We start from the raw sequence: 25715 nt of genomic DNA, 5'->3' as shown, positions 1-25715 counted from the left end.
ATACTAAAGTGGAGTTCGGGATTATATTGAATAATTCTCATTATATTGTTATATGCAGGTCTTATCCCTATTCTTCTGGTCATTACATGTGCGCTCCCACTCCATCTATGCTTCACTAACTATTTCAAAATTATTACTCAAGATGTTATTCCATTTAATCATATGATGCACATTGCAGGTCTTTTATGTGCACCTCCTATAACTTCAATTATTGGATTCGTCGCTATTTTAGGACTATTAGCTTATACAGGCTTCTTGAAGAAATCGATCTTGCATTTCCTTTATTTATTACTTCATCCGTCCTTTAAAAATAAGAACTAATTCCATTTTGATTTGTCCCTTAAGAATAAAGTGACACTCATTCTTCACAAATAATACTTTAATCACGTTTTTTCTCTCTTTGTCTTACTTTAATTTCCTTTATTTATTACTTCATCCGTCCTTTAAAAATAAGAACTAATTCCATTTTGATTTGTCCCTTAAGAATAAAGTGACGCTCATTCTTCACAAATAATACTTTAATCACGTTTTTTCTCTCTTTGTCTTACTTTAATAATTGTGCATTAAAATTCGTTCGTTTCAAAAAAATTCTATTTTTATAAAACGGACAGAATAATATTTTTCACATTAATCCTTTATTGCTAATCATCTTTATGCTTGCAGAGATTGGAGAGACTATTCAACTATCAACTGGTGCGCCTCTAATTTATACTTTACTTACTATTTTAACTTGTGGTGTAAAATTAAACTGTTGATGCATGAAATTGTTCAGTTCAGAAAACGTCTTCAGATGCCCGATTCTCCATCTCCTCAAACATTTATCAACGTGGATCAATGAATAAAGTGGTGCATTAATTCTACCTTAAACTATAAATAGTGTAAGGAGTTTGTGACGAGCCGAAAAACAAAAGTGTAAGTAAGGAGTATTTGAAATAGGTATGTATAGGGTAGTGATAAAAAACAAACCCATATATTGTACAAACTCCAAACTTTTTCAACACAATATCAACATAATGTCAACACATTATAAAATTTCAAGATTATGATATCTACACAATATCAATACAATGTCAACACAGCATCAACCGTTGACATTGTGTTGACATTTTTTGTTGCTATTATTTCATGATCTGTTGATATTTTTCAACGGTCCAGATCATAGTTTGGAGTTTGTACAATATTTAGAGTTTGCATTTGATCACGTCCCGGTATGTATATATATAGACCCATATGCATTTATTCTTAAGTGTCATTTTCTTTTCCTTCTAGAATCCTCTGCTTTTGAAATAGGTATGTGTTGGAATGAAGAAATCAATTAAGAGAAAATTAAGGAACCAAGACAGTCAACTCAAGAAGCTTTGAAGATATTCTTTGCAAATTGAGTATCGGAGATCCCACTACTTAATTTGAGGGGAGTGTTAGTAAAGGAAAAAGATATTAGCTTGGAGATCAAGAAACGTGTTAGCTTGGAGGACAAGAAACGTGTTAGCTTAGAGGCTAAGAAATACATTAACTTGAGCTCCAAGATACCAAGGCTGTCACCGGAAAGTGGATAGCAAGAATGCATCCGCTTGAGAGTGAGAGTTAAAGATATACATGGAAATAGTGGCGAGAGCACGTTGCAACTCGCTAAAGATAGGGCAGGAGCAAAATGATGATCGTTGTTGATTTTGGTCCAAAGTAAACTGCTGTAGACGGTGGTGTAGATCAGGAGATAAGAAGAATTGAATTGGCTCCTAGATACGAGCTAAAACTATCTAAGATGGCTCCTTGATATGAATTAAAACTGTCAAAGATGGCTCCTAGATACGAGCTAAAACTATCTAAGATGACTCCTAAATATGAGTGAAAACTGTTTAGACAAGCTCCTTGACACGAGTTAAAACCGTCAACAGAAAATTGAAGAACTCCTTGAAACGAGTCTAACTTTCAATGATGAATGAAGAGCTCCTTGATAAGAGCCTAAACTTTCAATGAAGAAAATTGAAGAAGCTCTATGATACAAGCATAAACTGTCAATGGAAATTGAAGAACTCTTAAATACGAGTATAAACTATTTATCAAACTAAAGATCGTACAAGTTAAGTGTCGAAAAACTCGATACTCAATTTGAGGGGGAGTGTTGGAATGAAGAAATCAATTAAGAGAAAATTAAGGAACCAAGACAGTCAACTCAAGAAGCTTTGAAGATATTCTTTGCAAATTGAGTATCGGATATCCCACTACTTAATTTGAGGGGAGTGTTAGTAAAGGAAAAAGATATTAGCTTGGAGGACAAGAAACGTGTTAGTTTAGAGGCTAAGAAATACATTAGCTTGGTGCCCAAGAATACTTGGAGCTCAAGTTTTGTAATACCCTATATAAGGGTGTCATATTATTGAAGAACCAACTAAGCCATCTATCAAAATGTAGTTTTCAAAGTTCTTCGATATTCTTTAATTTTAGTATTTACATTTCCGCATTTTAATTCTATTATTCAACAGTATGTATATTCTATTTATTTCTAATATTTTATTATAAATTATCTTCAATTTTTAATTAAAAAAATCAGGTTTATTATTTATTTGACATTTCGTACAAGAACATACTTAAAATAAGAAGACTAGAAGAGCTAACTTAGTTTATAAAACATTTTTTACGTGCGGTAACAATCCGCCCCAAGCTCAAAGTGAGATTCCATTTGAAGGTGTCCTAAATTTTCAATTGGCGCAAAATGATTTTTTTATCTTACTTTATTCTTCTATATTAGAAATAAATAACAACAAATACCATGACAAAATATGAAAGACACACTAAACTTGCATCATTAAGAAAAACTTAAATAATTTATAGAAGAACATATAATTTCACATAACAATATAAATATAAAATAGGTTATAGTAGTTATTAAAGAAAGCCCGAAACATATAACACGACTTATTAAAATTTTTGAAAAACTTAGATTTTACAAAGTAAACCGACAAATCATAATTATATAATAATAGCAACAAAAATTAATTTTAGTTCAATCTAACTATTATCTAATAATTAAAAATCTAAAATATGTGAAACAATTTTATAATCATACATTCCAATATTCCGTGTAGCAATATTTGTAGAATTTCATTATGAATATTTGTTGATTATAATTTTTATGCCTCATGCACTCCGTTTTTAATAAATCATAATTAAAATATCATACTTTTCAGAAGGCGCACACATCTATGTGTAATAAATTGAAATAAAATAGGTACTACTATATAAAATAATAATATATCTAATTTAAATTATAGTGATCAGATTGTAATTTATTAAAGTTTTTTAAATGAGTGTAAATCTTATGAATCTCAATAAATAGTAGAAAAAATATCAACAAAAGAGTAATATCGTCATTATGTTATCATACGATAATTTTCGTGAATGTCTTTTTATATCAACATAGTGTATTACAAATATCAACAATATGACATAAGAATATCTACACTAGTATAAGAAAATATCAACACATATTTATTGAGATTTTTACATGGTTTTATTGATATTTTTTGATGTATTTGTTGATAAAAATCTGGTTATCACATTTACGAAAACTAAAATAAAAAATATCAAATTTTATCATCCGAACGTCGTCGGAACACATGCAATTGAGATCTCGTTGGATCCTTATAAAATTATCTTTAATTTGATATATTTTTTTCGAAAAAATAGTTTAAATCGAAAGAGTTACGTAAATTTAAAGTTTTAAGATGATTTTAATGAGAGAGAATAAACATTAATACCCTCTAACTTTATTTATTAATTTTTTTTAATTAAAGATATAATTCATGTGACATTATTTCAACCACTAGATCTTCTAATCTAATGGCTAAAATTTAGTCTTAATTTGAGATTGCTAATTAGTTAGCAATTGATCACTCCCCTAGATATATAATTTGAACTTTAATAACAAAATCATTCAAAACATACTAACTTAAATAAGAGCATGAAAAAAAGATTTTTTATTTCATTTATACATACTAAAAACATAAACCACAGCAACTTTACTACCACTTGAATAAAATTAGAATCTCAAAATATGAAATTAATAAGAAGCATAGTCATAAACATTATCATAAACCAACAAATAATGACACTTATTTAAATTTCTATTGGTTAAACATCAGCAAAAACAAAAAAAAAGTGTAAATCATTAATGAGCTACAACGATTAACATTGGATCTATTGAAGACATTATTATGAGTTTAAAAAATAAGGTATGTGATTGTCAATAAAGCACAAGGTTAGTAAAAAAATTTGTGACATCTTTGTTTGGTGGGATGAGACTTGTTGCCCTTAATTCTAGAGCTTCTGATATTGGTTTGGATCAACTTGCTACTTATTTCATATTAACATAGCCACATTCATGAGCCAGTTTGTTTCCTCAGCCTACACAACAATTTGTGGTTGCAATTCAACAAAAGGACAAGAAAGAAATTTTTTTAAAAAAAATACTCCTACTCACTTGGGATGTTTCCACTTAGCCACCTAATTTTGATGAAAAAAGCATAAGTTGTTTTTTTGGGAGTGTTGTTTTTCATATATGTCATGTCGGGTCGGATCTTGTGTACATATAAATATAATCATGGAAAATAATACTTACTATATAATACTACCACAATCTATTCTTTTGGCGCCGCTCTCTCACCATCTCTCCATCGCTCCCAAGTTCAAGTTTAGTTCTTCAAGGTAATCTCCTCTCGTTCTACACTTATTTCCAAGATCCAATATTTATTACAATGACTTCTGTTTACTGGTTTTGAATTATAGAAAAGCTAGATTGTTTAGTCACCCCACTCCCAATCTCTCTAGGTCTAGGTTAATTTTTTTGAGCAATATTAATTCTCTAATACAATTAACGCGATTAGGAATATTGAAATCATAAATCCTAGTCATAAATCATGAGTATTACCAAAGTCATAAATCTTATAAATAGGACACCAATTCTATAGTAGAGTCGAAATTCATTGGCTGGAGAGAAGAAAGAGAGAGAGTCAAAATATGCTTTTAATTTTTTTGGTGTGTAATCTCTGGCATGCTTATTATTCTTTAGGTTCAAAGTTAGAATATGATCTCCAAAGGCTCAATTCATCTAAGAATGAAGCAAAATTTCTTCAAATATCTACCGTTTGAGATCCTCACCGATATCCTATTGAGACTTCCTCTTGAAAACATTGCAACTTGCAAATGTGTTTGCAAACCGTGGCTCAATCTCATTGAGACTCACTATTTTTCTAAGTCACATCTTTCTAAATCCGCCCCCGTCCTTGTGGTCTCGATGCCATCTACAAATTCAAATTGGTTCAATGTTTTCAAATTGGAAGAGAAGCCCAAGCGCAAGCCAAATCCAATCACAAAGTTTGATTTCCCCCAAGCATCAACAATACAAGGTTCTTCCAATGGTTTGCTTCTTTGAAAAATCCTTTTCGTGATCATCTCTATGTATGTAATCCTATCACCCGTGAATTTGTTGAGCTCCGTGGCCGTCTGACTCGCCCTAGAGAAGATTGTTATGGAATTGGAGTGAGCAGAATAAGTGGGCAGCATAAGGTTGTCTATTTCAACTCTAAATACGGCGAATGTCATGTATACACTCTTGAATCTGGATCCACGTGGAGGCGCGTTAAAGGTGCCATCCCCTCCTCTGATCGTTGTTTGAGCTCTGTTGGTGCATTTGCTAGTGGCAATCTCTATTGGTTGGTTTCAAATGGGTGGAAGAAGTTTCCTTATGTTTGCTGCTTTGATCTTGAAACAGAATGTTTTAGCACATTTCCTGTACCCCTTAAATTCATCGCGGATAAATTTAATCCCAAGGGAATGTTATATACTTTGGGGGATTGTCTGTGTTTTTGTGATGACGAACCAACTGATGAGCTTGAGTACGATAATGTGATATGGTTGTTGAAGGACTATGAAGAAGTCGAGAAAGGTTGGTGTGAGGTACGTGCCAACATCAGGCGAGGACCTTATATAAGTGTCTTCAGACATCATCGTTATGATGGTCATGGTTACCACAAACGTCTTCAGCCTATCAAAGTTTATTGTAATGGGGACATGTTGATGTTATATAAGAAGGAGCACTTTTTATACTACTCCAAACAGAAGAGAAGTCTTAAAGAAATTGGTTCGTTTGGTGAAATGGATGATGATTGTTTGTACATCAATTTACTTAACCATTATTAGTTGATTGTTTATTGTTTAGCAATGTCGAAATCTTATGAAGATTCCATTTATGTTGATACCTTCCGTTTTCACATTGAAAACAATTTCTATAAATTGGAGTGATTCTTGAATGTAAGTTATGTAACATATCAACTCAATACCAATGAAAAGCTTGATAAACATAATTGTCTTCATTTATCCTAGTTAATTTTAACTAGATAACTCAGTTGAAACATAGTTACTAAACCAAGTAATTAGGACTTAGGAGAGCCTCTGGTTATAAGTGATATGTAAAGTAAATATAGTTTGATCAAGGTAAGACTCTTTAGATCATCAACAAAGATATAAAAACAAGATCATGAACATTTTTGCACATGTTCATGCAACCTTAAATTTTGCAATCACCTTAATAATTCTGATATAGAGATGATAAACAATGATGATTTTCCAGCAAAATAGGGGCCTAATAGGGGCTCTTATATACCAAGAACCGAATAAACTCTTTAGCCTTAAGCCAAAAAATATGTATATATATAAGAAAAAGAAGAAAAAAGAGTGGCAAGGAAGGTGATCAATGGGGGGTAATGGAGCTAACATATCATCTTCAGAAGCCGATGGACCACTTCGTCCTTGCTCCTCGCCCTCCCAGGCGTTGTCTAGAAGCTTCCTCCGCGACCCAGTCCCACTTCGTCTCTGGCTTTCTGTTGGTGATGGTGGAGCCCGTCATCGCTCCTGCTAAGAATTCGTCCCAGTTGAATTTCCTGAGCTCCTGCTTTTCTTCCTTGGAAAGTTCAAAGTTGGGCTCTCATCCACACATGAACGCGGCCCTGCACGTGTTTTAGAGTCGAATGAAATGTCGAATAATATTGCCACTTGGGAACACAAATCTAAACCAAACATGGTTTATATACTCATGAGTTAAATGTGTTTTTTTTCTCATCAATCTAACTTGAGAAAGTACGCGACTACCTAAAACGAGCATGAGGTTGGACCGTTTCTATAAGGTTTAACGACCAAGGGAACTCAACTTGATACAAGAATCATAATGGAGAGATTAGGGCTGACACTGTTGGGGAGATGGAGACGAAGGGGAGATGTTTATGATACCTAAATGGATCTGTTTCTTGTCAACAGCTTGTCATTTCAAATTCTTGAAATAGACGCCTCTCACGATGCATGGTTCTTGGTTTTCGACATGCTTCCTTCTATGTCTCTTTCTTCCTTCTATGTCTCTTTCTTCGTTTAACCTCTGCTAGAGTAAAACCGGTAAGCAACAAAAAATCAAAGAAACTCACTACTGAATCTGTACATACTATATGGGTGAACTCATCAGAAAAACAAAGTTCAAATTGAGTAGACAATATGTTACTACTATATAGAACGAAACCAACTCGAACATAATCAAATATGCAAAATTACCATGAACTAACGAATCAGAAATAACAAGCATACAAAGAACATCATCTAACAGAAATAGGAAATACCAGAGCAAAGGCTCACCATGGCAGGTCCTACAAGACGAGGCACGAAGTTAGTCAACTACACGTATGCATAGCTCAAAACGCCAACATTGTTCATTTTCACACAAATTATCTCAACATGATGTATGGCACCTCAGATCTCACATTCACTAACATAAATACAAGAATAACTCTGCAAAATTCTTGTGAACTAAGTACTTGTGTTTGTTATGTAAATGATGAGTTTGATAATTGAGCTTTAATTTTTTTTTTTTTTTTTATTTTTATAATTGAGCTTTCATTTGAGTATGTTTTGTTTCATTATCTACATGTTCTTGCTCTTAATATTCACAGAATTCATGAATGGCCAAGCTTTTATTGCTGATTTTACTTTCCCTGGATGTTGGCTTATTGGATATCTATATTACTTAAAGGCAATTCTGCAATTCTACATCAAATAGAAATGAGAATAAAGTAAAAAATGAATAAAATAGATGGAACAAAATAAGAAAGAGAAAAAAGTTACTACTATATATGAAAATGACTCGAGAACTTGTCAAAATGAAAAAATGACTAAACTATAAAGGATGGGATCATACTCCTCAATCTTCCTCAATCTTGGGAGGCAAGTAGAAGCGTATGTAGCCCATCTCTGCAATCTTATACTCGACCACCAATGGGAGCTCCGAGGACAAACTTAAAGTGACAGTGGTAGACAATGTGGAGGCCTTAGTGAAGGAGTTGAGATACCTAAGAGAAAATCTGAGAGATACTGGCTCATTCATCTCAACATTCACCTCGCCGTCAACAGTGGTGTTGTGCTTATACACACTGTTTGCAGTTACAATATCACCCGTGGATGAGAACTCCACACCTTCGTTTTCGTTTGTAACAGAGATGACAACTGCAAGAAACAAACAGAGGTAGTAGGAATGAGTGTTGTAGCAGTAAGTCACCATATCTTAACACACCAAATTCACCTGTGTCACCAATGCTACTAAGATTATTGCAAATCCAAGAGAACTCAACAGATGGCATGCGAACAATAGCATGGTACTCAGCTTCTGGCATTCCTAGATGCTCACTCTCAATGTCCATCAGCTTCATCTCAAATTTTGAGCTCTTATCTTGTCCTGTAAAGCATCACAATTTTATTATACTTATCAAATCCAGACTAAATTTTAATACATGTTGCCAATTCATATATGCAAATCTAAGTGATAGGGTAAATCATCAACATAATCATTCATCAATTAAATCACATCAATAATAAATAGGTAGAAAGAGATGTGATAAGATTCAATATCCGTCAAAAATCAAAGCAAATATCAGTCATTGGATCTTGTGATGTAACCGTTAGATGAATGCCACGTGTCATCTAATAATGTAGGATGTGTAGTCTAATAATGTAACAAATTGTGTAGTCTAATAATGTAGCTCGGCTAATAATGTAATGCTTTTAGTTTAATAATATAGCTCGAATAATATTATCACAACCATACCATTCAATACTAAATTTTAGTACATGTGCCAATTCATATATGCAAATCTAAGCGATAGGGTAAATCATCAATCAATTAAACCACATCAATAATAAATAGGTAGAAAGGGACGTGATCAGATCAATAAGTGAAATTCTTTCAAAAATCAAAATAAATATCAGTCACGGGATCTTGTGATGTAACCGTTAGATGAATGCCACGTGTCATCTAATAATGTAGGATGTGTAATCTAATAATGTAGCTCGGCTAATAATATAGCACATTTTAGTCTAATAATGTAACAGATTGTGTAGTCTAGTAATGTAGCTCGGCTAATAATGTAATGCTTTTAGTTTAATAATGTAGCTCGGATATTATTATCACTACCATACCATCCAATCTAATGATCCAAAATTTGCTTTGATTTTTGACCGGATTTCACTTATCATAAAACGAAACGTACTGGGGCTTTCGAACATGAAAGTGACAGAGTCGCTGGCGTAGTCGGCCTTCAAAGTGATGATATCGTCATGTCCGGCGAACTTGAGCATTTTAGCCACGGTATCGAGGTTCATCCCCATGGAGATGTTTCGGTCGCAGCGGTAGTGGTGGAATCCCTCCGAACGGAGCAGCAGCAACACCAGCGCCAAGTGGCTGGAATCGAAAGCCTGCAGCGAGAAACCGGTGGGGGAGCAGTCGAACTTGGCATCGGTTACAAGCTCCTTGATCGATTCCACAACCTTCTTCAACACACTCCCCTGCACCAACCGTAGCTCCAACATCTTCGATGGAATTAAAAGAATTAACCTTGATTTTTATTAGGGGTGTCGAAACGGGTAACGGGTATTGGGAAACCCTCAACCCGACCCGCTACCCGCCGGATAACGGGTACCCGCTACCCGACGACAATGGGAAATGGGGCGGGATCGGGTAGTTTGTTTTAAATTTTTGCGGGTATGGGTATAACCGCTACCCGCTCGGGTATACCCGTTAAACCCGATAATACCCGTTATTTATAGGGGTTTCAAATATTTTATTTTAGTTAATTAGTTTCAAATCCATATATACTCCCCGATGATACACTTTATTTCCAATTATTTATCCGCTACCAAATGAAGGATTGCAAGATTGGTGAAAGTGAAATTTTTATTAGTTTAGTGTCTTTATATTAAAGATTTAAAATATATAGACTTTTAGTTGAAGTTATATATATTTAGACTTTTGATGAAAGTGAATTATTTTTTATTTTATATTAGACTTTTGAATGGTGATTTAATTTTAGACATGCTTGATGTTTCTATCATATTTGCTTATTTAAAATTTGGATTTGCATTATATTTCAACATAGTCGTATTATATTTAAGAGATGAGAAATCATCATATTTGTGCATAGTTAATAGTTGGAAATTATGCAAATACAACAAAGTAAAAAAAATATAAATCTAAAATCGTAGTGTAGCAACTAGCAACAATCCCAAAATTCATTCTATAATTTCAAACATGTACAAAAAGTTATTGTATTAGAAGACTAGCATTGATGATAAGCGAAAACTAAAAGCATAATACCGTTTAATAATATAATACACAATTCAAAATATGTGTGCGAGTTTGGTTACCTGCAACTGCGGGTTTGGGATACCCGATGCGGGTATGGGGTTACCCGTTTAACTATACGGGTCGGGATTGGGTAGTATAATATTGAAGTTTTCGGGTACGGGTACCCGCAAAATCGGGTTTGGGTACCCGCGGGTACCCATTTCGACACCCCTAATTTTTATAGTAGTAAGCATGCACAGACTAAAATAATTTTAAAATATTAATTTTTAGAATACAAGTTAATTAAATAAAATTATAATCAATATCTTTATGTGAAAATTGTTAACAAAAATGTACTTTGACAATAAATATTATGAAACAATTAATTTCAAACTATAATATTCCAATATTAAATTATAGGAGATATCTTAATAAAGATCTTATTGAAGAAAATAATCTACAACTAATATTATCTACAAATATATATTGTAGATTTGAGATCAATAAGAGTGGCTCGATGCTAGGATATTTTCCATATATATTAATTTATCAGTTTTAAATATACGTGGAGTATAACTTTAAACCATAATTTGGCTGTCAATCTATCTATCTATACAATATATAGAGAGGGGAGTTTTGAGATATTTATGAAAATACTCTTTTAAAATAGATATTATTATTTAAATTAAAATATAAACATGAATGTTGAAGACAACGTGTTTTGGTTTAGAGTCAGTTAGTTTCCACGTGGATTAGTGGTATATTTAGTGGCATAATGTTGCATTTCATCAATTAGTTATTGCATAATGTTCTCTATAAATATATTAGTTATTGCATATTGTGCTCTATAAATATTTGTAATCCTTTGGCATTTAGCAGAGAAGAATAAAAAAGTATATTTCCATTTTCATTAGTTTATCAAGTTTATTTTCTTTAGTTTATCAAGTTTTCTAAATTTCCATAATTTAGTTATTTTGTTGGAGTTAGAATCCACTCGAAGGATTCAAGTTCGTAACAGATGGTCTTTTGTTATTCATGATTTACTTTGTACAATGGTCAGTTTCATTTTTTTTATAGGGAGTCATATATTTTTGGGTGTTTGAATGTACATATTTTCCCACTATGTACAAATAAAATAGATGAGCAAGGTGGCATCCTCCCGATCCAGTGATTGTTCTCCTGGCCACTGCGCTTCTGTTACGGATGTTTGCTTCCATCCCTTCGAGAGCATCCTTTCCCGTGGATCTGCTTATGTTAAATGCTGATAAGAAAATAACAACATATTTTTACCATGTTAGATGAAGTTCAATATGGGAAGAATCAATTAGTTACGTTATGAGATTTCTTAATTTTTTTATTTAAGTTATATGTTGTATTAATTTAAACTAATTAATATCTTATATCTTACTTGTAATTTTTGTTACATACTGTTGAAAGTAAAATGCAGAAAATAAAATACTTTGCAGAAATTAATAGACGGGAAGAACTTTAAAGACTACATTGTGAATGATTTTTTTTTTTAATTCTCTCCATGGCTACATCACCTTTAATAGGCTCTAAATGTAGCTATATATGAAAAATATATTCTAATTATACTAATATCTTTTTTATTTGAATTTCCATAATCTTTAATTGATTTCCTTCTTTATTCTTGCCATAACTTCCTTCCTTGCCTTCTTGTTCTCCAATTAGTTAATTTCCTTATTCCAACGCATACATTTTTTTTTTTTGTAATTAGACAAAAAAATAGCAAAAATGGGTACATCTTTTACATAAGAGGATATACGGTATGTGATTGTCAATAAAGCACAAGGTTGGTAAAAAAATCTGTGATTTGGGAAATACTACCATCTTTGTTTGCTGGGATGAGACTTGTTGCTATTTAATGTGAGGCTCACTCAACTTGCAACTCACGTTTCATATAGACATAGTCACATTCATTACCATAGCACTACTACACTTTGTGAACCAGTTTGTTTCCTCAGCCTACACAACATATTGTGGTTGCGATTCAACAAAGGAGAAGCAAGAAATTAAAAAAAAAATATATTCACTTGGGATGTTTCCACTTAGCCACCTAATTTTGATGCAATCTATAATATAATCTCGGAAAATACTTGTTTCACAATCTATTTTTTTGGCACTAACACTCCCAAATTCAAGTTTAGTTCTCTCTCCCAATTCAAGCTCTCTCTCTTGCCCGCCCAAGGTAATCTCCTCTCGTTTATTACCTTATATGGCCTACACTTATTTCCAAGATCCAATTTTTATGATAATCACTTCTGGTTTTGAATTATAGAAAAGCTTAATTGTTACTTTTGTGTAAGGTTTTTTAGTCAATCTGTCTGCATTTTTTGAGGATAAATTTTTTGTGAGCTATATTAATTAATGATTATATTGGGCGATTAGGAATCTCTTTGAGAAATCATAAACCCTATTTATATATAAGGCAAGTCATAAATCTTATAAATAGGGCACCCCAATTCCATAGGAGTGTCCAAATTCGAGGTAGTGTGAAATTGGTGTAGAGAATAATTTGACAGTCGAAATTTTCTAGAGTAATAAAAAAAAGAGAGGTGGTGTGAATTTCCTGGAGAGAAATGGTGTGCAGTTTATACAGAAAGAAACAATTTCATATGAGTAGTGTTACAACTATAATTCATGGAAAAGTAAACTGTATGCTTTTACTTTTTTTGGCGTGTAATCTATGGCATGCTTATCAGTTTAATCTCTGATTTTTTTTCATACTTGCTAGACTGTGTTAGTTTTTAGTAATCTAGGCGGCTTATGTGTAGTTTATTCTTTAGGTTTAAAGTTAGAATATGATCTCCAAAGGCTCAATTCATCGAAGAATGAAGCAAAATTTCTTCAAATACCTACCATTAGAGATCCTCACCGATATCCTATTGAGACTCCCTCTTGAAGATATTGCAGCTTGCAAATGTGTTTGCAAACCGTGGCTCAATCTCATTGAGAATGACTATTTTTCTAAGTCCCATCTTTCTAAATCCTCCCCTTCCCTAGTGGTCTCGATACCGTCTACAAATTCAAATTGGTTCAGTGTTTTTAAATTGGAAGAGAAGCCCAAGCGCAAGCTGAATCCAATCACCAAGTTTGATTTCCCCCAAGCATCAACAATACAAGGTTCTTCCAATGGTTTGCTTCTTCTAAAAAATCCTTTTCGTGATCATCTTTATGTATGTAATCCTATCACCCGTGAATTTGTTGAGCTCCGCGGCCGTCTTACTCGCCCTCGAGAAGATTGTTATGGAATTGGAGTGAGCAGAATAAGTGGACAACATAAGATTGTCTATCTCAACCCTACCTACGACGGATGCCATGTATACACTCTTGAATCAGGATCTTCATGGAGACGCGTTGAAGGTGTTATCCCCTCGTTTGATTGTTGTCACAGCTCCGTTGCTGCATTTGTTAGTGGCAATCTCTACTGGTTTGTTTCAAAATTTCGGTTGCCCCCTTTCATTTGCTGCTTTGATCTTGAGACAGAATGTTTTAGCACTTTCTCTCCACCAATTGAATGTCTCAAGAGAAACAACGTTAACCAGGGAATGTTGTGTACTTTAGGAGATTGTCTGTGTTTTTGTGATGACAAACCAGAAGTTAAAAGTGACTATTATCACGTGATCTGGTTGCTGAAGGAATATGAATTAGTTGAGAAAAGTTGGTGCAAGGTAAGTGTCAAAATCAGGCAGAAGGAATATGAATTAGTTGAGAAAAGTTGGTGCAAGATATATGTCAAAATCAGGCAAGGACCCGAATTATGTGTCTTCATCGAACATCCTCATTATGGTCAGGGTTTACACAAACGTCTTCTGCCTATCAATGTTTACGAGAATGGAGACACGTTGATGTTATGGAATGAGGAGCACTTTCTATACTACTCTAAAGAGAGGAGAAGTCTTAAAAAAATTGGTTTGTTTGGTAAAATGGATGATGATTCTTTGAATATTAATTCCATTCTCCTCACTCCAAGTTTTCTCTCACTCAAAAGACACTTTGGTATGAAGAATGTAATATCATTTTAGTTTGTTCTTTTTGTATCCTCATCACAGACTTGTAATTTACCTATGTGGACTGTTTTTATTTATTTAACTATTTTTAATTAATTGTTACCTTATCTACCGTACACTTATATCCAAGATCCAATTTTTATGACAATGACTTCTGGTTTCTGGTTTTGAATTAGTCACCCCTAGAGATGTTAAGTGGGCTAGGCCGACCCAGCCCGGGCCTGGCCAGGCCCGCTGAGGCCCAGCCCAGCCCAGTCCCATAGTTGAGTCGGGTTGGGCCGGGCCGGGCTGGGCCTTTTCTACTTTTGCTAAGCTCAGGCCCAATTGCCACGTGGTCCCGGGCTAGGCAGGGATTTGTTTAAATTTTTTGTTTAAGTATTTAAAAGATATCTTAAATGTATTATATGCAAAAATAAAATATATATAATTTTATATCACATTAACTAAATCTAAATTTAATAATGTTTTTAAGTTCCTTTATTGACTTTATCTCAACAATATTTTCCATGTTCTTTATTTTATTTAAAAGTAAGTAAGTGTATAACTAAAGGAATAACCAATATTTTAATTTTGTATTGTTAGTAGATGATGAAATATGAGTTGATGTATTTTTAAAGCTACAATAACCAATATTTTAGTTTTGTTTTGTTAGTAGATGATGAAATAGTTGATGTTGTATTTTTAAAGCTACAAGTATATGAACTAACTAACAAATTTAAATAATTCTATAATTATTATTATATATTAAGGTTTGAATACATAATATTCTTAAAGTTTAACTTCAGAATCATCTTTTTTACATCTTTGATAAAAGAAAATTATTAAAAAAAAATAGATGTAATCAAGATTAAATGTTTCATTCATGATTTAGTTGGAAACTTATGTTGATATTAAACTATTACTGTTTGAATCATTCGGAGTCATCCAAAATATTGGAATGATATATATAGACAAAATTAACATGTTTCGTGCACAAGATGACATGCATAAATAGATAAATATATTATTATTAGTGATTAATCATCTAATTACATTGAAAAAACTAATTATAGAAGGTGGGCCTTTGATGGGCCTGGGCCTGTGCTAGGTTTTAGATGGTCCTGGGCCTGGGCCTGTGCTAGATTTCAGATGGTCCTGGGCCTGAGTTTACAAAATGGCTCAATTAGAGCCCATCTCAACTGTTGAGTCTAGCCCAGGCCCGCTTTATTTCACTGATGGGCTGGGACGGGCCTTGGCCAAGCTGGGTCGGGCCAGCCCAGCCCAGCCCAGTTGACAACTCTATAGTAAACCCACTCCCAATCTGTCTGGTTTTTTAGGTTATTTTTGTGAGAAATATTAATTGTATAAAAAAATTTATATCCAAGATCCAATTTTTATAACAATGGATTCTGGTCTCTGGTTTTGAATTATAGAAAACCTTAAATAGTTATTTAAATTAGGTATAAAGGTTTTTTAGTCACCCCACTCCCAATCTCTTTTTTGTAAGAAATATTAATTTTAAAATAAAATTAACTTAATTAAATTGGACGAAATCCTATTTACATGAGTATAAGGCAAGTAATAAATCTTATAAATAGGACACCAATTCCATAGGACAAAGTCAAATTTGCTAGAGAGAAGTGGTGTGTAGACATACTGTTTAATCACGGTAAAGTTCCATAAACAATTTCATATGTTTAGTGTTCCAATTCGAAATCATGGAAAACTAAACTCATGCTTTATATATATATATATATATATATATAGAGAGAGAGAGTTGTGATCAATGTCGAACCAATTTTAAAGACCGAACTAGAGATCAAATCTGGGCCATTAGATCTAGTTTTTTTGATGAGATGTGCTGCTGCGAAATTTTTTTCTTCTTCATTACTAGCCCATGTTGCTTCATTATATAGGTTTATTACTTCATTCTGTCCTTCAAATGCTTCTACACATACTTCATTCCAACAATTTATTACATTATTCAATGTGTTTATTAAACCATATTAGCGTCATGGCGTTGGTGATAGATATTATAAGGAGAAAGACCGACAAGCATTAGATCTAGTTTTTTTGATGAGATGTGCTGCTGCGAAATTTTTTTCTTCTTCATTACTAGCCCATGCTACTTCATTATATAGGCTTATTACTTCATTCTGTACTTCAAATGCTTCTACACATACTTCATTACAACAATTTATTACATTATTCAATATGTTTATTAAACCATATTAGCGCCATGGCGTTGGTGATAGATATTGTAGAGAGAAAGACCGACACGCAACGGCGAAACTACATTTACGTACTGAAATGAAGTAAAAACCTACTGGAATAAAGTAAAAACTCACTAGAATGAAGTAAAAACCTACTAGAATGAAGTAATACATTCTGGAACGAAGTTAAATCTTCGTAACATGTTAGTATGACTTATTTACCTTCGGATGAATTAAAATAGGCTCGTGATGAAGGCGAAAATAATTTATAAATTTCTGTATTTTATCCATAAAAAACTAGATCTAAAAGCCCTAATTTGGTAGGGTTCGGTGGTTCGGTCTTTAAGAGTGGATTTGTGGATAATAGGACTCTATATATATATATATATATAAAGTACATATATATATTTTTGTCGTGTAATCTGTGGCATGCTATATCTATATATAGTCTTGGATATTTTTAGTATTACAAGACTTTGTTAGTTTTTCGTAATCTAGGCTTATGTATATACTAGTTTATTCTTTAGGTTCAAAGTTAGAATATGATCTCCAAAAGACTCAATCCGTCGAAGAATGAAGCAAGATTTTTTCAAATACCTACCATCAGAGATCCTCACCGATATCCTATTGAGACTTCCTCTTGAAGACATTGCAACTTGCAAATGTGTTTGCAAACCGTGGCTCAATCTCATTGAGACTCACTATTTTAACAAGTCCCATCTTTCTAAATCCTCCCCTGCCCTAGTGGTCTCGATACCGTCTACGAATTCAAATTGGTTCAATGTTTTCAAATTGGAAGAGAAGCTCAAACGCAAGCCGATTCCAATCACCAAGTTTGATTTCCCCCAAGCATCAACAATACAAGGTTCTTCCAACGGTTTGCTTCTTCTGAAAAATCCTTTTCGCGATCATCTTTATGTATGTAATCCTATCACCCGTGAATTTGCTGAGCTCCGTGGCCGTCTTACTCGCCCTCGAGAAGATTGTTTGGAATTGGAGTGATCAGAATAAGCGGACAACATAAGGTTGTCTATCTCAACCCTACCTACGACGGATGTCATGTATACACTCTTGAATCAGGTTCTTCATGGAGACGCGTTGAAGGTGTTATCCCCTCGTTTGATTGTTGTCACAGCTCCGTTGTTGCATTTGTTAGTGGCAATCTCTATTGGTTTGTTTCTAAATTTCGGGTGCCCCCTTTCATTTGCTGCTTTGATCTTGAGACAGAATGTTTTAGCACTTTCTCTCCACCAATTGAATGTCTCAAGAGAAACAACGTTAACCAGGGAATGTTGTGTACTTTAGGAGATTGTCTGTGTTTTTGTGATGACAAACCAGAAGTTAAAAGTGACTATTATCACGTGATCTGGTTGCTGAAGGAATATGAATTAGTTGAGAAAAGTTGGTGCAAGGTAAGCGTCAAAATCAGGCAGAAGGAATATGAATTAGTTGAGAAAAGTTGGTGCAAGGTAAGTGTCAAAATCAGGCAAGGACCCGAATTATGTGTCCTCATCAAACATCCTCATTATGGTCATGGTTTACACAAACGTCTTCTGCCTATCGATGTTTACGAGAATGGAGACATGTTGATGTGATGGAATGAGGAACACTTTCTACACTACTCTAAAGAGAGGAGAAGTCTTAAAAAAATTGGTTTGTTTGGTAAAATGGATGATGATTCTTTGAATATTAATTCCATTCTCCTCACTCCAAGTTTTCTCTCACTCAAAAGACACTTTGGTATGAAGAATGTAATATCATTTTAGTTTGTACTTTTTGTAACCTCATCACAGACTTGTAATTTACTTATGCGGACTGTTTTTATTTATTTAACTATTTTTAATTCATTGTTTAGTTAAATAAGCCGTTTTTCTTTATTTAGTTTATATATGGGTTGTAATGTGTTTATATATTTATTCTTCTGCATTCTCATTTTATTTTATACATTTCTAATCTTTCTTGTCATAGGGTATGTAAATCTTTATTAACAATTAGAATGCCTTCATCAAAAACTTTCTATTGATATCAATTTAAAAATTATTTTCAGATCATTCTTTATTTCATATTCCTTTCATTTTCCTCCATTTATAATTCCAGGTTACTAGTTTAAAATTGCTCGTGTATTAGAAAATGTGAATAATATAGGTGAAAAAAGCTGCAATGTAAATCTTACTTTTAGTGTTCAATTGTATCGTTATTTTCTTATGAACATTTATATATGATGTCCTTTGAAATCCCAATATAATTTTTAGCAAAAATAAAGAAAAAATAATGAACAAATCAAATTATATGTAATCAAGATCATGAACATTTATATAATTTTTTTATTACTTTACCAATTTATAATAACACCCATGTTTAGAGTGTCTAGTTTTGGAAAACGGAGGGAGTAATAAACTCACTAATGACAAAACTATAACAATATTTCTGCGGTATATTTTATTTTTTGTAATTAGACAAAAAATTAGTATAAATGGGTATATCTTTTATGTAAGAGGAAATACGGTATGTGATTGTCAATAAAGCACAAGGTTGGTAAAAAATCTGTGATTTGGGAAATACTACCATCTTTTGTCATCGAGGAATTTGTTGCATGATCTTGGTTTGTGGAATATTTGATTTCTACAACTCTTTTGCCTTTAATTTAATGCTCACTCAACTTGCAACTCATTTCATATAAACATAGCCATATTCATTACATACTTAGGGATGTCAATTCAACCCGAAACTCGTGGGCCGGCCCGAACAACTCGGTAAAATGAGCGGGTTAGGGTTGTAATTTTATCACCCGATACAAAATGGGCTAAACAGGTTGGCCCGAATGGGTTGACGGGTTAAACGGGTTGGCCTGAACGGCTTGCGGGTCGGCCCGATGAGTTGCAACTTTTAATTAAAAATTATTAAATTTTAGGGTTTTTTTTTTTAATCCTCAATCTTTCTTCATAATCATTAGTCTTATTCTTTTCCACTTGATCCCACAATATCAGCTTTCAAGTTTCACCTCAACTCATTATTCCACCGTCCCATCATCTGCCACTAGTGTCTTACCACCACCAAAACCAATCAAGACAAAATTAAGAAATAACTCATCAAAATCTTAATATATTTATCATTTTAATAATGATTCATGTAAGAAATGATTTTTAATTTTCACAAAGAATTAGTAACGAACAACGCCAAAATAATGAAACGAACACAAGCTTTAATTTATGTTGTAGTTGATCGAGATGAAATTCTTCTTTCCAAGTATATTATTGTATAATACTATGAAAATATGAAGATTTTATATGATTCTACTAAAAAGAAAAAATGTATCTAAAATATAAAATCATTTTATAGAAGAAAATTTTGATACGAAAAATTATTTTCGAAAGCTTTTAGACCCGAATAGCCCGATGGGTTAGCCCAAAACCCTGGAGTTTAGGGTTAAGGTTGAAACTTTATAACCCGAAAAATCCATAACCCGAATAGCCTGCACCAAATAGCCCGACAACCGGAGTGAGTTGGCCCGAACTCGAACGGGTTAGCCCGATTGTCATCCCTAACCATTTAGCCACCTAATTTTGATGCAAATTTTTGGTTGCAATTCAACAAAAAGAGAAGCAAGAAATTGAATAAAAATAGTACTAACTTGGGATGTTTCCATTTAGCCACCTAATTTTGATGCAAAAAGAATAAGTTGATTTTTGGAAGGTTGTTTTCATATATGTCATGTCGGGTCGGATATGCGTCGGTTCCGGGTCGGAGGATCCGCGCTTGTGTAAATATAAATATAATCATGGAAAATAATACTCGTATTGTTTCACAAACTATTTTTTGGCGCCGCACTCTCACTAACAATCCCAAATTCAAGTTTAGTTCTCTCTCTTCCAAATTCAAGCTCTCTCTCTTGTAATCTCCTCTCGTTCTACACTTATTTCCAAGATCCAATTTTTATGATAATGGCTTCTGGTTTTGAATTAATTAGGAATCTCTCTGTGAAATCATAAATCATATTGACATGAGTATAAGGCAAGTCATTAATCTTATAAATAGGGCACCAATTCCATAGGAGAGCCCAAATTGGTGGTGTGAATTTGGTGTAGAGAATAAATTAACAGTCGAAATTTGCTGGAGAGAAGTGGTGTGCAATTTATACAGAAAGAAACAATTTCATGTGTTGTCTTACAACTATAATTCATGGAAAAGTGAATTGTATGCTTTTATTTTTTTTGGTGTGTAATCTATGGCATGCTTATCTGCTTAATCTCTGATTTTTTTTCATACTATAGTTTATTCTTTAGGTTTAAAGTTAGAATATGATCTCCAAATGCTCAATTCATCGAAGAATGAAGCATAATTTCTTCAAATATCTACCATTAGAGATCCTCACCGATATCCTATTAAGACTTCCTCTTGAAGACATTGCAACTTGCAAATGTGTTTGCAAACCGTGGCTCAATCTCATTGAGACTGACTATTTTTCTAAGTCACATCTTTCTAAATCCGCCCCCGTCCTTGTGGTCTCGATACCGTCTACAAATTCAAATTGGTTCAATGTTTTCAAATTGGAAGAGAAGCCCAAACGCAAGCTGAATCCAATCACCAAGTTTGATTTCCCCCAAGCATCAACAATACAAGGTTCTTCCAATGGTTTGCTTCTTCTGAAAAATCCTTTTCGTGATCATCTTTATGTATGTAATCCTATCACCCGTGAATATGTTGAGCTTCGTGGCCGTCTTACTCGCCCTCGAGAAGATTGTTATGGAATTGGAGTGAGCAGAATAAGCGGACAACATAAGGTTGTCTATCTCAACCCTACCTACGACGGATGTCATGTATACACTCTTGAATCAGGTTCTTCATGGAGACGCGTTGAAGGTGTTATCCCCTCGTTTGATTGTTGTCACAGCTCCGTTGCTGCATTTGTTAGTGGCAATCTCTATTGGTTTGTTTATAAATTTAGGAAGCCCCCTTTCATTTGCTGCTTTGATCTTGAGACAGAATGTTTTAGCACTTTCTCTCCACCAATTGAATGTCTCAAGAGAAACAACGTTAACCAGGGAATGTTGTGTACTTTAGGAGATTGTCTGTGTTTTTGTGATGACAAACCAGAAGTTAAAAGAGACTATTATCACGTGATCTGGTTGCTGAAGGAATATGAATTTGTTGAGAAAAGTTGGTGCAAGGTAAGTGTCAAAATCAGGCAGAAGGAATATGAATTAGTTGAGAAAAGTTGGTGCAAGGTAAGTGTCAAAATCAGGCAAGGACCCGAATTATGTGTCCTCATCGATCATCCTCATTATGGTCAGGGTTTACACAAACGTCTTCTGCCTATCAATGTTTACGAGAATGGAGACATGTTGATGTTATGGAATGAGGAACACTTTCTATACTACTCTAAAGAGAGGAGAAGTCTTAAAAAAATTGGTTTGTTTGGTAAAATAGATGATGATTCTTTGAATATTAATTCCATCCTCCTCACTCCAAGTTTTCTCTCACTCAAAAGACACTTTGGTATGAAGAATGTAATATCATTTTAGTTTGTACTTTTTGTATCCTCATCACGGACTTGTAATTTACTTATGCGGACTGTTTTTATTTATTTAACTATTTTTAATTAATTGTTACCTTATCTACCGTACACTTATATCCAAGATCCAATTTTTATGACAATGACTTCTGGTTTCTGGTTTTGAATTAGTCACCCCTAGAGATGTTAAGTGGGCTAGGCCGACCCAGCTCGGGCCTGACTGGGCCCGCTGAGGCCCAGCCCAGCCCAGTCCCATAGTTGAGTCGGGTTGGGCCGGGCCGGGCCTTTTCTACTTTTGCTAAGCTCAGGCCCAATTGCCACGTGGGCCCGGGCTGGGCTGGGATTTGTTTAAATTTTTTGTTTAAGTATTTAAAAGATATCTTAAATGTATTATATGCAAAAATAAAATATATATAATTTTATATCACATTAACTAAATCTAAATTTAATAATGTGTTTAAGTTCCTTTATTGACTTTATCTCAACAATATTTTTCATGTTCTTTATTTTATTTAAAAGTAAGTAAGTGTATAACTAAAGGAATAAACAATATTTTAATTTTGTTTTGTTAGTAGATGATGAAATATGAGTTGATGTATTTTTAAAGCTACAATAACCAATATTTTAGTTTTGTTTTGTTAGTAGATGATGAAATAGTTGATGTTGTATTTTTAAAGCTACAAGTATATGAACTAACTAACAAATTTAAATAATTCTATAATTATTATTATATATTAAGGTTTGAATACGTAATATTCTTAAAGTTTAACTTCAGAGTCATCTTTTTTACATCTTTAATAAAAGAAAATTATTAAAAAAAAATAGATGTAATCAAGATTGAATGTTTCATTCATGATTTAGTTGGAAACTTATGTTGATATTAAACTATTACTGTTTGAATCATTTGGAGTCATCCAAAATATTGGAATGATATATATAGACAAAATTAACATGTTTCGTGCACAAGATGACATGCATAAATAGATAAATATATTATTATTAGTGATTAATCATCTAATTACATTAAAAAAACTAATTATAGAAGGTGGGCCTTTGATGGGCCTGGGCCTGTGCTAGGTTTCAGATGGGCCTGGGCCTGTGCTAGATTTCAGATGATCCTGGGCCTGAGTTTACAAAATGGCTCAATTAGAGCCCATCTCAACTGTTGAGTCTAGCCCAGGCCCGCTTTGTTTCACTGATGGGCTGGGCCGGGCCTGGGCCAAGCTGGGTCGGGCCAGCCCAGCCCAGTTGACAACTCTATAGTAAACCCACTCCCAATCTGTCTTGGTTTTTTAGGTTATTTTTGTGAGAAATATTAATTGTATAAAAAAATTTATATCCAAGATCCAATTTTTATAACAATGGATTCTGGTCTCTGGTTTTGAATTATAGAAAACCTTAAATAGTTATTTAAATTAGGTATAAAGGTTTTTTAGTCACCCCACTCCCAATCTCTTTTTTGTAAGAAATATTAATTTTAAAATAAAATTAACTTAATTAAATTGGACGAAATCCTATTTCATGAGTATAAGGCAAGTAATAAATCTTATAAATAGGACACCAATTCCATAGGACAAAGTCAAATTTGCTAGAGAGAAGTGGTGTGTAGACATACTGTTTAATCACGGTAAAGTTCCATAAACAATTTCATATGTTTAGTGTTCCAATTCGAAATCATGGAAAACTAAACTCCTGCTTTTTTTTTTATATATATATAAATATATATTTTTTTGTCGTGTAATCTGTGGCATGCTATATCTATATATAGTCTTGGATATTTTTAGTATTACAAGACTTTGTTAGTTTTTCGTAATCTAGTCTTATGTATATACTAGTTTATTCTTTAGGTTCAAAGTTAGAATATGATCTCCAAAGACTCAATCCGTCGAAGAATAAAGCAAGATTTCTTCAAATACCTACCATCAGAGATCCTCACCGATATCCTATTGAGACTTCCTCTTGAAGATATTGCAACTTGCAAATGTGTTTGCAAACCGTGGCTCAATCTCATTGAGACTCACTATTTTAACAAGTCCCATCTTTCTAAATCCTCCCCTGCCCTAGTGGTCTCGATACCGTCTACGAATTCAAATTGGTTCAATGTTTTCAAATTGGAAGAGAAGCCCAAACGCAAGCCGATTCCAATCACCAAGTTTGATTTCCCCCAAGCATCAACAATACAAGGTTCTTCCAACGGTTTGCTTCTTCTGAAAAATCCTTTTCGCGATCATCTTTATGTATGTAATCCTATCACCCGTGAATTTGTTGAGCTCTGTGGCCGTCTTACTCGCCCTCGAGAAGATTGTTATGGAATTGGAGTGAGCAGAATAAGCGGACAACATAAGGTTGTCTATCTCAACCCTACCTACGACGGATGTCATGTATACACTCTTGAATCAGGTTCTTCATGGAGACGCGTTGAAGGTGTTATCCCCTCGTTTGATTGTTGTCACAGCTCCGTTGCTGCATTTGTTAGTGGCAATCTCTATTGGTTTGTTTCTAAATTTCGGGTGCCCCCTTTCATTTGCTGCTTTGATCTTGAGACAGAATGTTTTAGCACTTTCTCTCCACCAATTGAATGTCTCAAGAGAAACAACGTTAACCAGGGAATGTTGTGTACTTTAGGAGATTGTCTGTGTTTTTGTGATGACAAACCAGAAGTTAAAAGTGACTATTATCACGTGATCTGGTTGCTGAAGGAATATGAATTAGTTGAGAAAAGTTGGTGCAAGGTAAGCGTCAAAATCAGGCAGAAGGAATATGAATTAGTTGAGAAAAGTTGGTGCAAGGTAAGTGTCAAAATCAGGCAAGGACCCGAATTATGTGTCCTCATCAAACATCCTCATTATGGTCATGGTTTACACAAACGTCTTCTGCCTATCAATGTTTACGAGAATGGAGACATGTTGATGTTATGGAATGAGGAACACTTTCTATACTACTCTAAAGAGAGGAGAAGTCTTAAAAGAATTGGTTTGTTTGGTAAAATGGATGATGATTCTTTGAATATTAATTCCATTCTCCTCACTCCAAGTTTTCTCTCACTCAAAAGACACTTTGGTATGAAGAATGTAAAATCATTTTAGTTTGTACTTTTTGTATCTTCATCACAGACTTGTAATTTACCTATGCGGACTGTTTTTATTTATTTAACTATTTTTAATTCATTGTTTAGTTAAATAAGCAGTTTTTCTTTATTTAGTTTATATAGGGGCTGTAATGTGTTTATATATTTATTCTTGCATTCTCATTTTAGTTTATACATTTTAGTTTTAGAATATTTAGGAAAATGCTCTTTTAAAATAGATATTATTATTTAAATTTAA

General features: G+C 33.5%; 4 protein-coding genes and 2 pseudogenes across 4 annotated transcripts; 5 read left to right on the top strand and 1 right to left on the bottom strand.

The window, feature by feature from the left end:
* The first annotated feature begins 5083 nt into the window (after nt 1-5083).
* Nucleotides 5084-6198, top strand: LOC148924181 (F-box protein At2g23160-like; annotated as a pseudogene).
* Nucleotides 6199-8239: 2041 nt separating this feature from the next.
* LOC148924180 (DNA sliding clamp PCNA-like) lies at nt 8240-9900 on the bottom strand. Its single transcript, XM_089059781.1, has 3 exons — nt 9582-9900; nt 8618-8770; nt 8240-8541 (listed from the first exon to the last, which is right to left on the bottom strand). Exons 1-3 carry the CDS (start codon nt 9898-9900, stop codon nt 8240-8242), a joined length of 774 nt encoding a protein of 257 aa, XP_088915907.1.
* A 3576-nt stretch (nt 9901-13476) lies between these two features.
* Nucleotides 13477-14739, top strand: LOC148924179 (F-box protein At5g49610-like). The gene is made up of 2 exons (XM_089058210.1): nt 13477-14346; nt 14404-14739. The coding sequence occupies exons 1-2, from the start codon at nt 13477-13479 to the stop codon at nt 14698-14700; spliced, it is 1167 nt and encodes a 388-aa protein (XP_088914336.1). The 3' UTR covers nt 14701-14739.
* Nucleotides 14740-17450: 2711 nt separating this feature from the next.
* Nucleotides 17451-18707, top strand: LOC148924178 (F-box protein At5g49610-like; annotated as a pseudogene).
* A 2468-nt stretch (nt 18708-21175) lies between these two features.
* On the top strand, nt 21176-22399 carry LOC148924177 (F-box protein At5g49610-like). The gene is made up of 2 exons (XM_089058255.1): nt 21176-22045; nt 22103-22399. The coding sequence occupies exons 1-2, from the start codon at nt 21176-21178 to the stop codon at nt 22397-22399; spliced, it is 1167 nt and encodes a 388-aa protein (XP_088914381.1).
* Nucleotides 22400-24251: 1852 nt separating this feature from the next.
* LOC148924176 (F-box protein At3g07870-like) lies at nt 24252-25556 on the top strand. Its single transcript, XM_089058116.1, has 2 exons — nt 24252-25121; nt 25179-25556. Exons 1-2 carry the CDS (start codon nt 24252-24254, stop codon nt 25473-25475), a joined length of 1167 nt encoding a protein of 388 aa, XP_088914242.1. The 3' UTR covers nt 25476-25556.
* The last annotated feature ends 159 nt before the right edge of the window (nt 25557-25715 follow it).

The sequence above is a fragment of the Salvia hispanica genome, chromosome 5, assembly GCF_029641045.1.
Source record: "Salvia hispanica isolate PSC_SH4W2 chromosome 5, Shi_PSC_v1, whole genome shotgun sequence".
NCBI lineage: Eukaryota > Viridiplantae > Streptophyta > Magnoliopsida > Lamiales > Lamiaceae > Salvia > Salvia hispanica.
The sequence above is the reverse complement of the archived record's forward strand: the minus strand, read 5'-3'. Positions and strand labels throughout refer to the sequence as shown.

Coding starts and splice junctions, on each gene's coding strand:
- LOC148924180 (XM_089059781.1), bottom strand. CDS start 9,900: ATGTTGGAGCTACGGTTGGTGCAGGGGAGTGTGTTGAAGAAGGTTGTG. Junction 8,771..9,581: donor TTTCATGTTCGAAAGCCCCA/GTACGTTTCGTT, acceptor GATGCTTTACAG/GACAAGATAAGAGCTCAAAA. Junction 8,542..8,617: donor TAGTAGCATTGGTGACACAG/GTGAATTTGGTG, acceptor TGTTTCTTGCAG/TTGTCATCTCTGTTACAAAC.
- LOC148924176 (XM_089058116.1), top strand. CDS start 24,252: ATGATCTCCAAAGACTCAATCCGTCGAAGAATAAAGCAAGATTTCTTC. Junction 25,122..25,178: donor TTGAGAAAAGTTGGTGCAAG/GTAAGCGTCAAA, acceptor AGTTGGTGCAAG/GTAAGTGTCAAAATCAGGCA.
- LOC148924179 (XM_089058210.1), top strand. CDS start 13,477: ATGATCTCCAAAGGCTCAATTCATCGAAGAATGAAGCAAAATTTCTTC. Junction 14,347..14,403: donor TTGAGAAAAGTTGGTGCAAG/GTAAGTGTCAAA, acceptor AGTTGGTGCAAG/ATATATGTCAAAATCAGGCA.
- LOC148924177 (XM_089058255.1), top strand. CDS start 21,176: ATGATCTCCAAATGCTCAATTCATCGAAGAATGAAGCATAATTTCTTC. Junction 22,046..22,102: donor TTGAGAAAAGTTGGTGCAAG/GTAAGTGTCAAA, acceptor AGTTGGTGCAAG/GTAAGTGTCAAAATCAGGCA.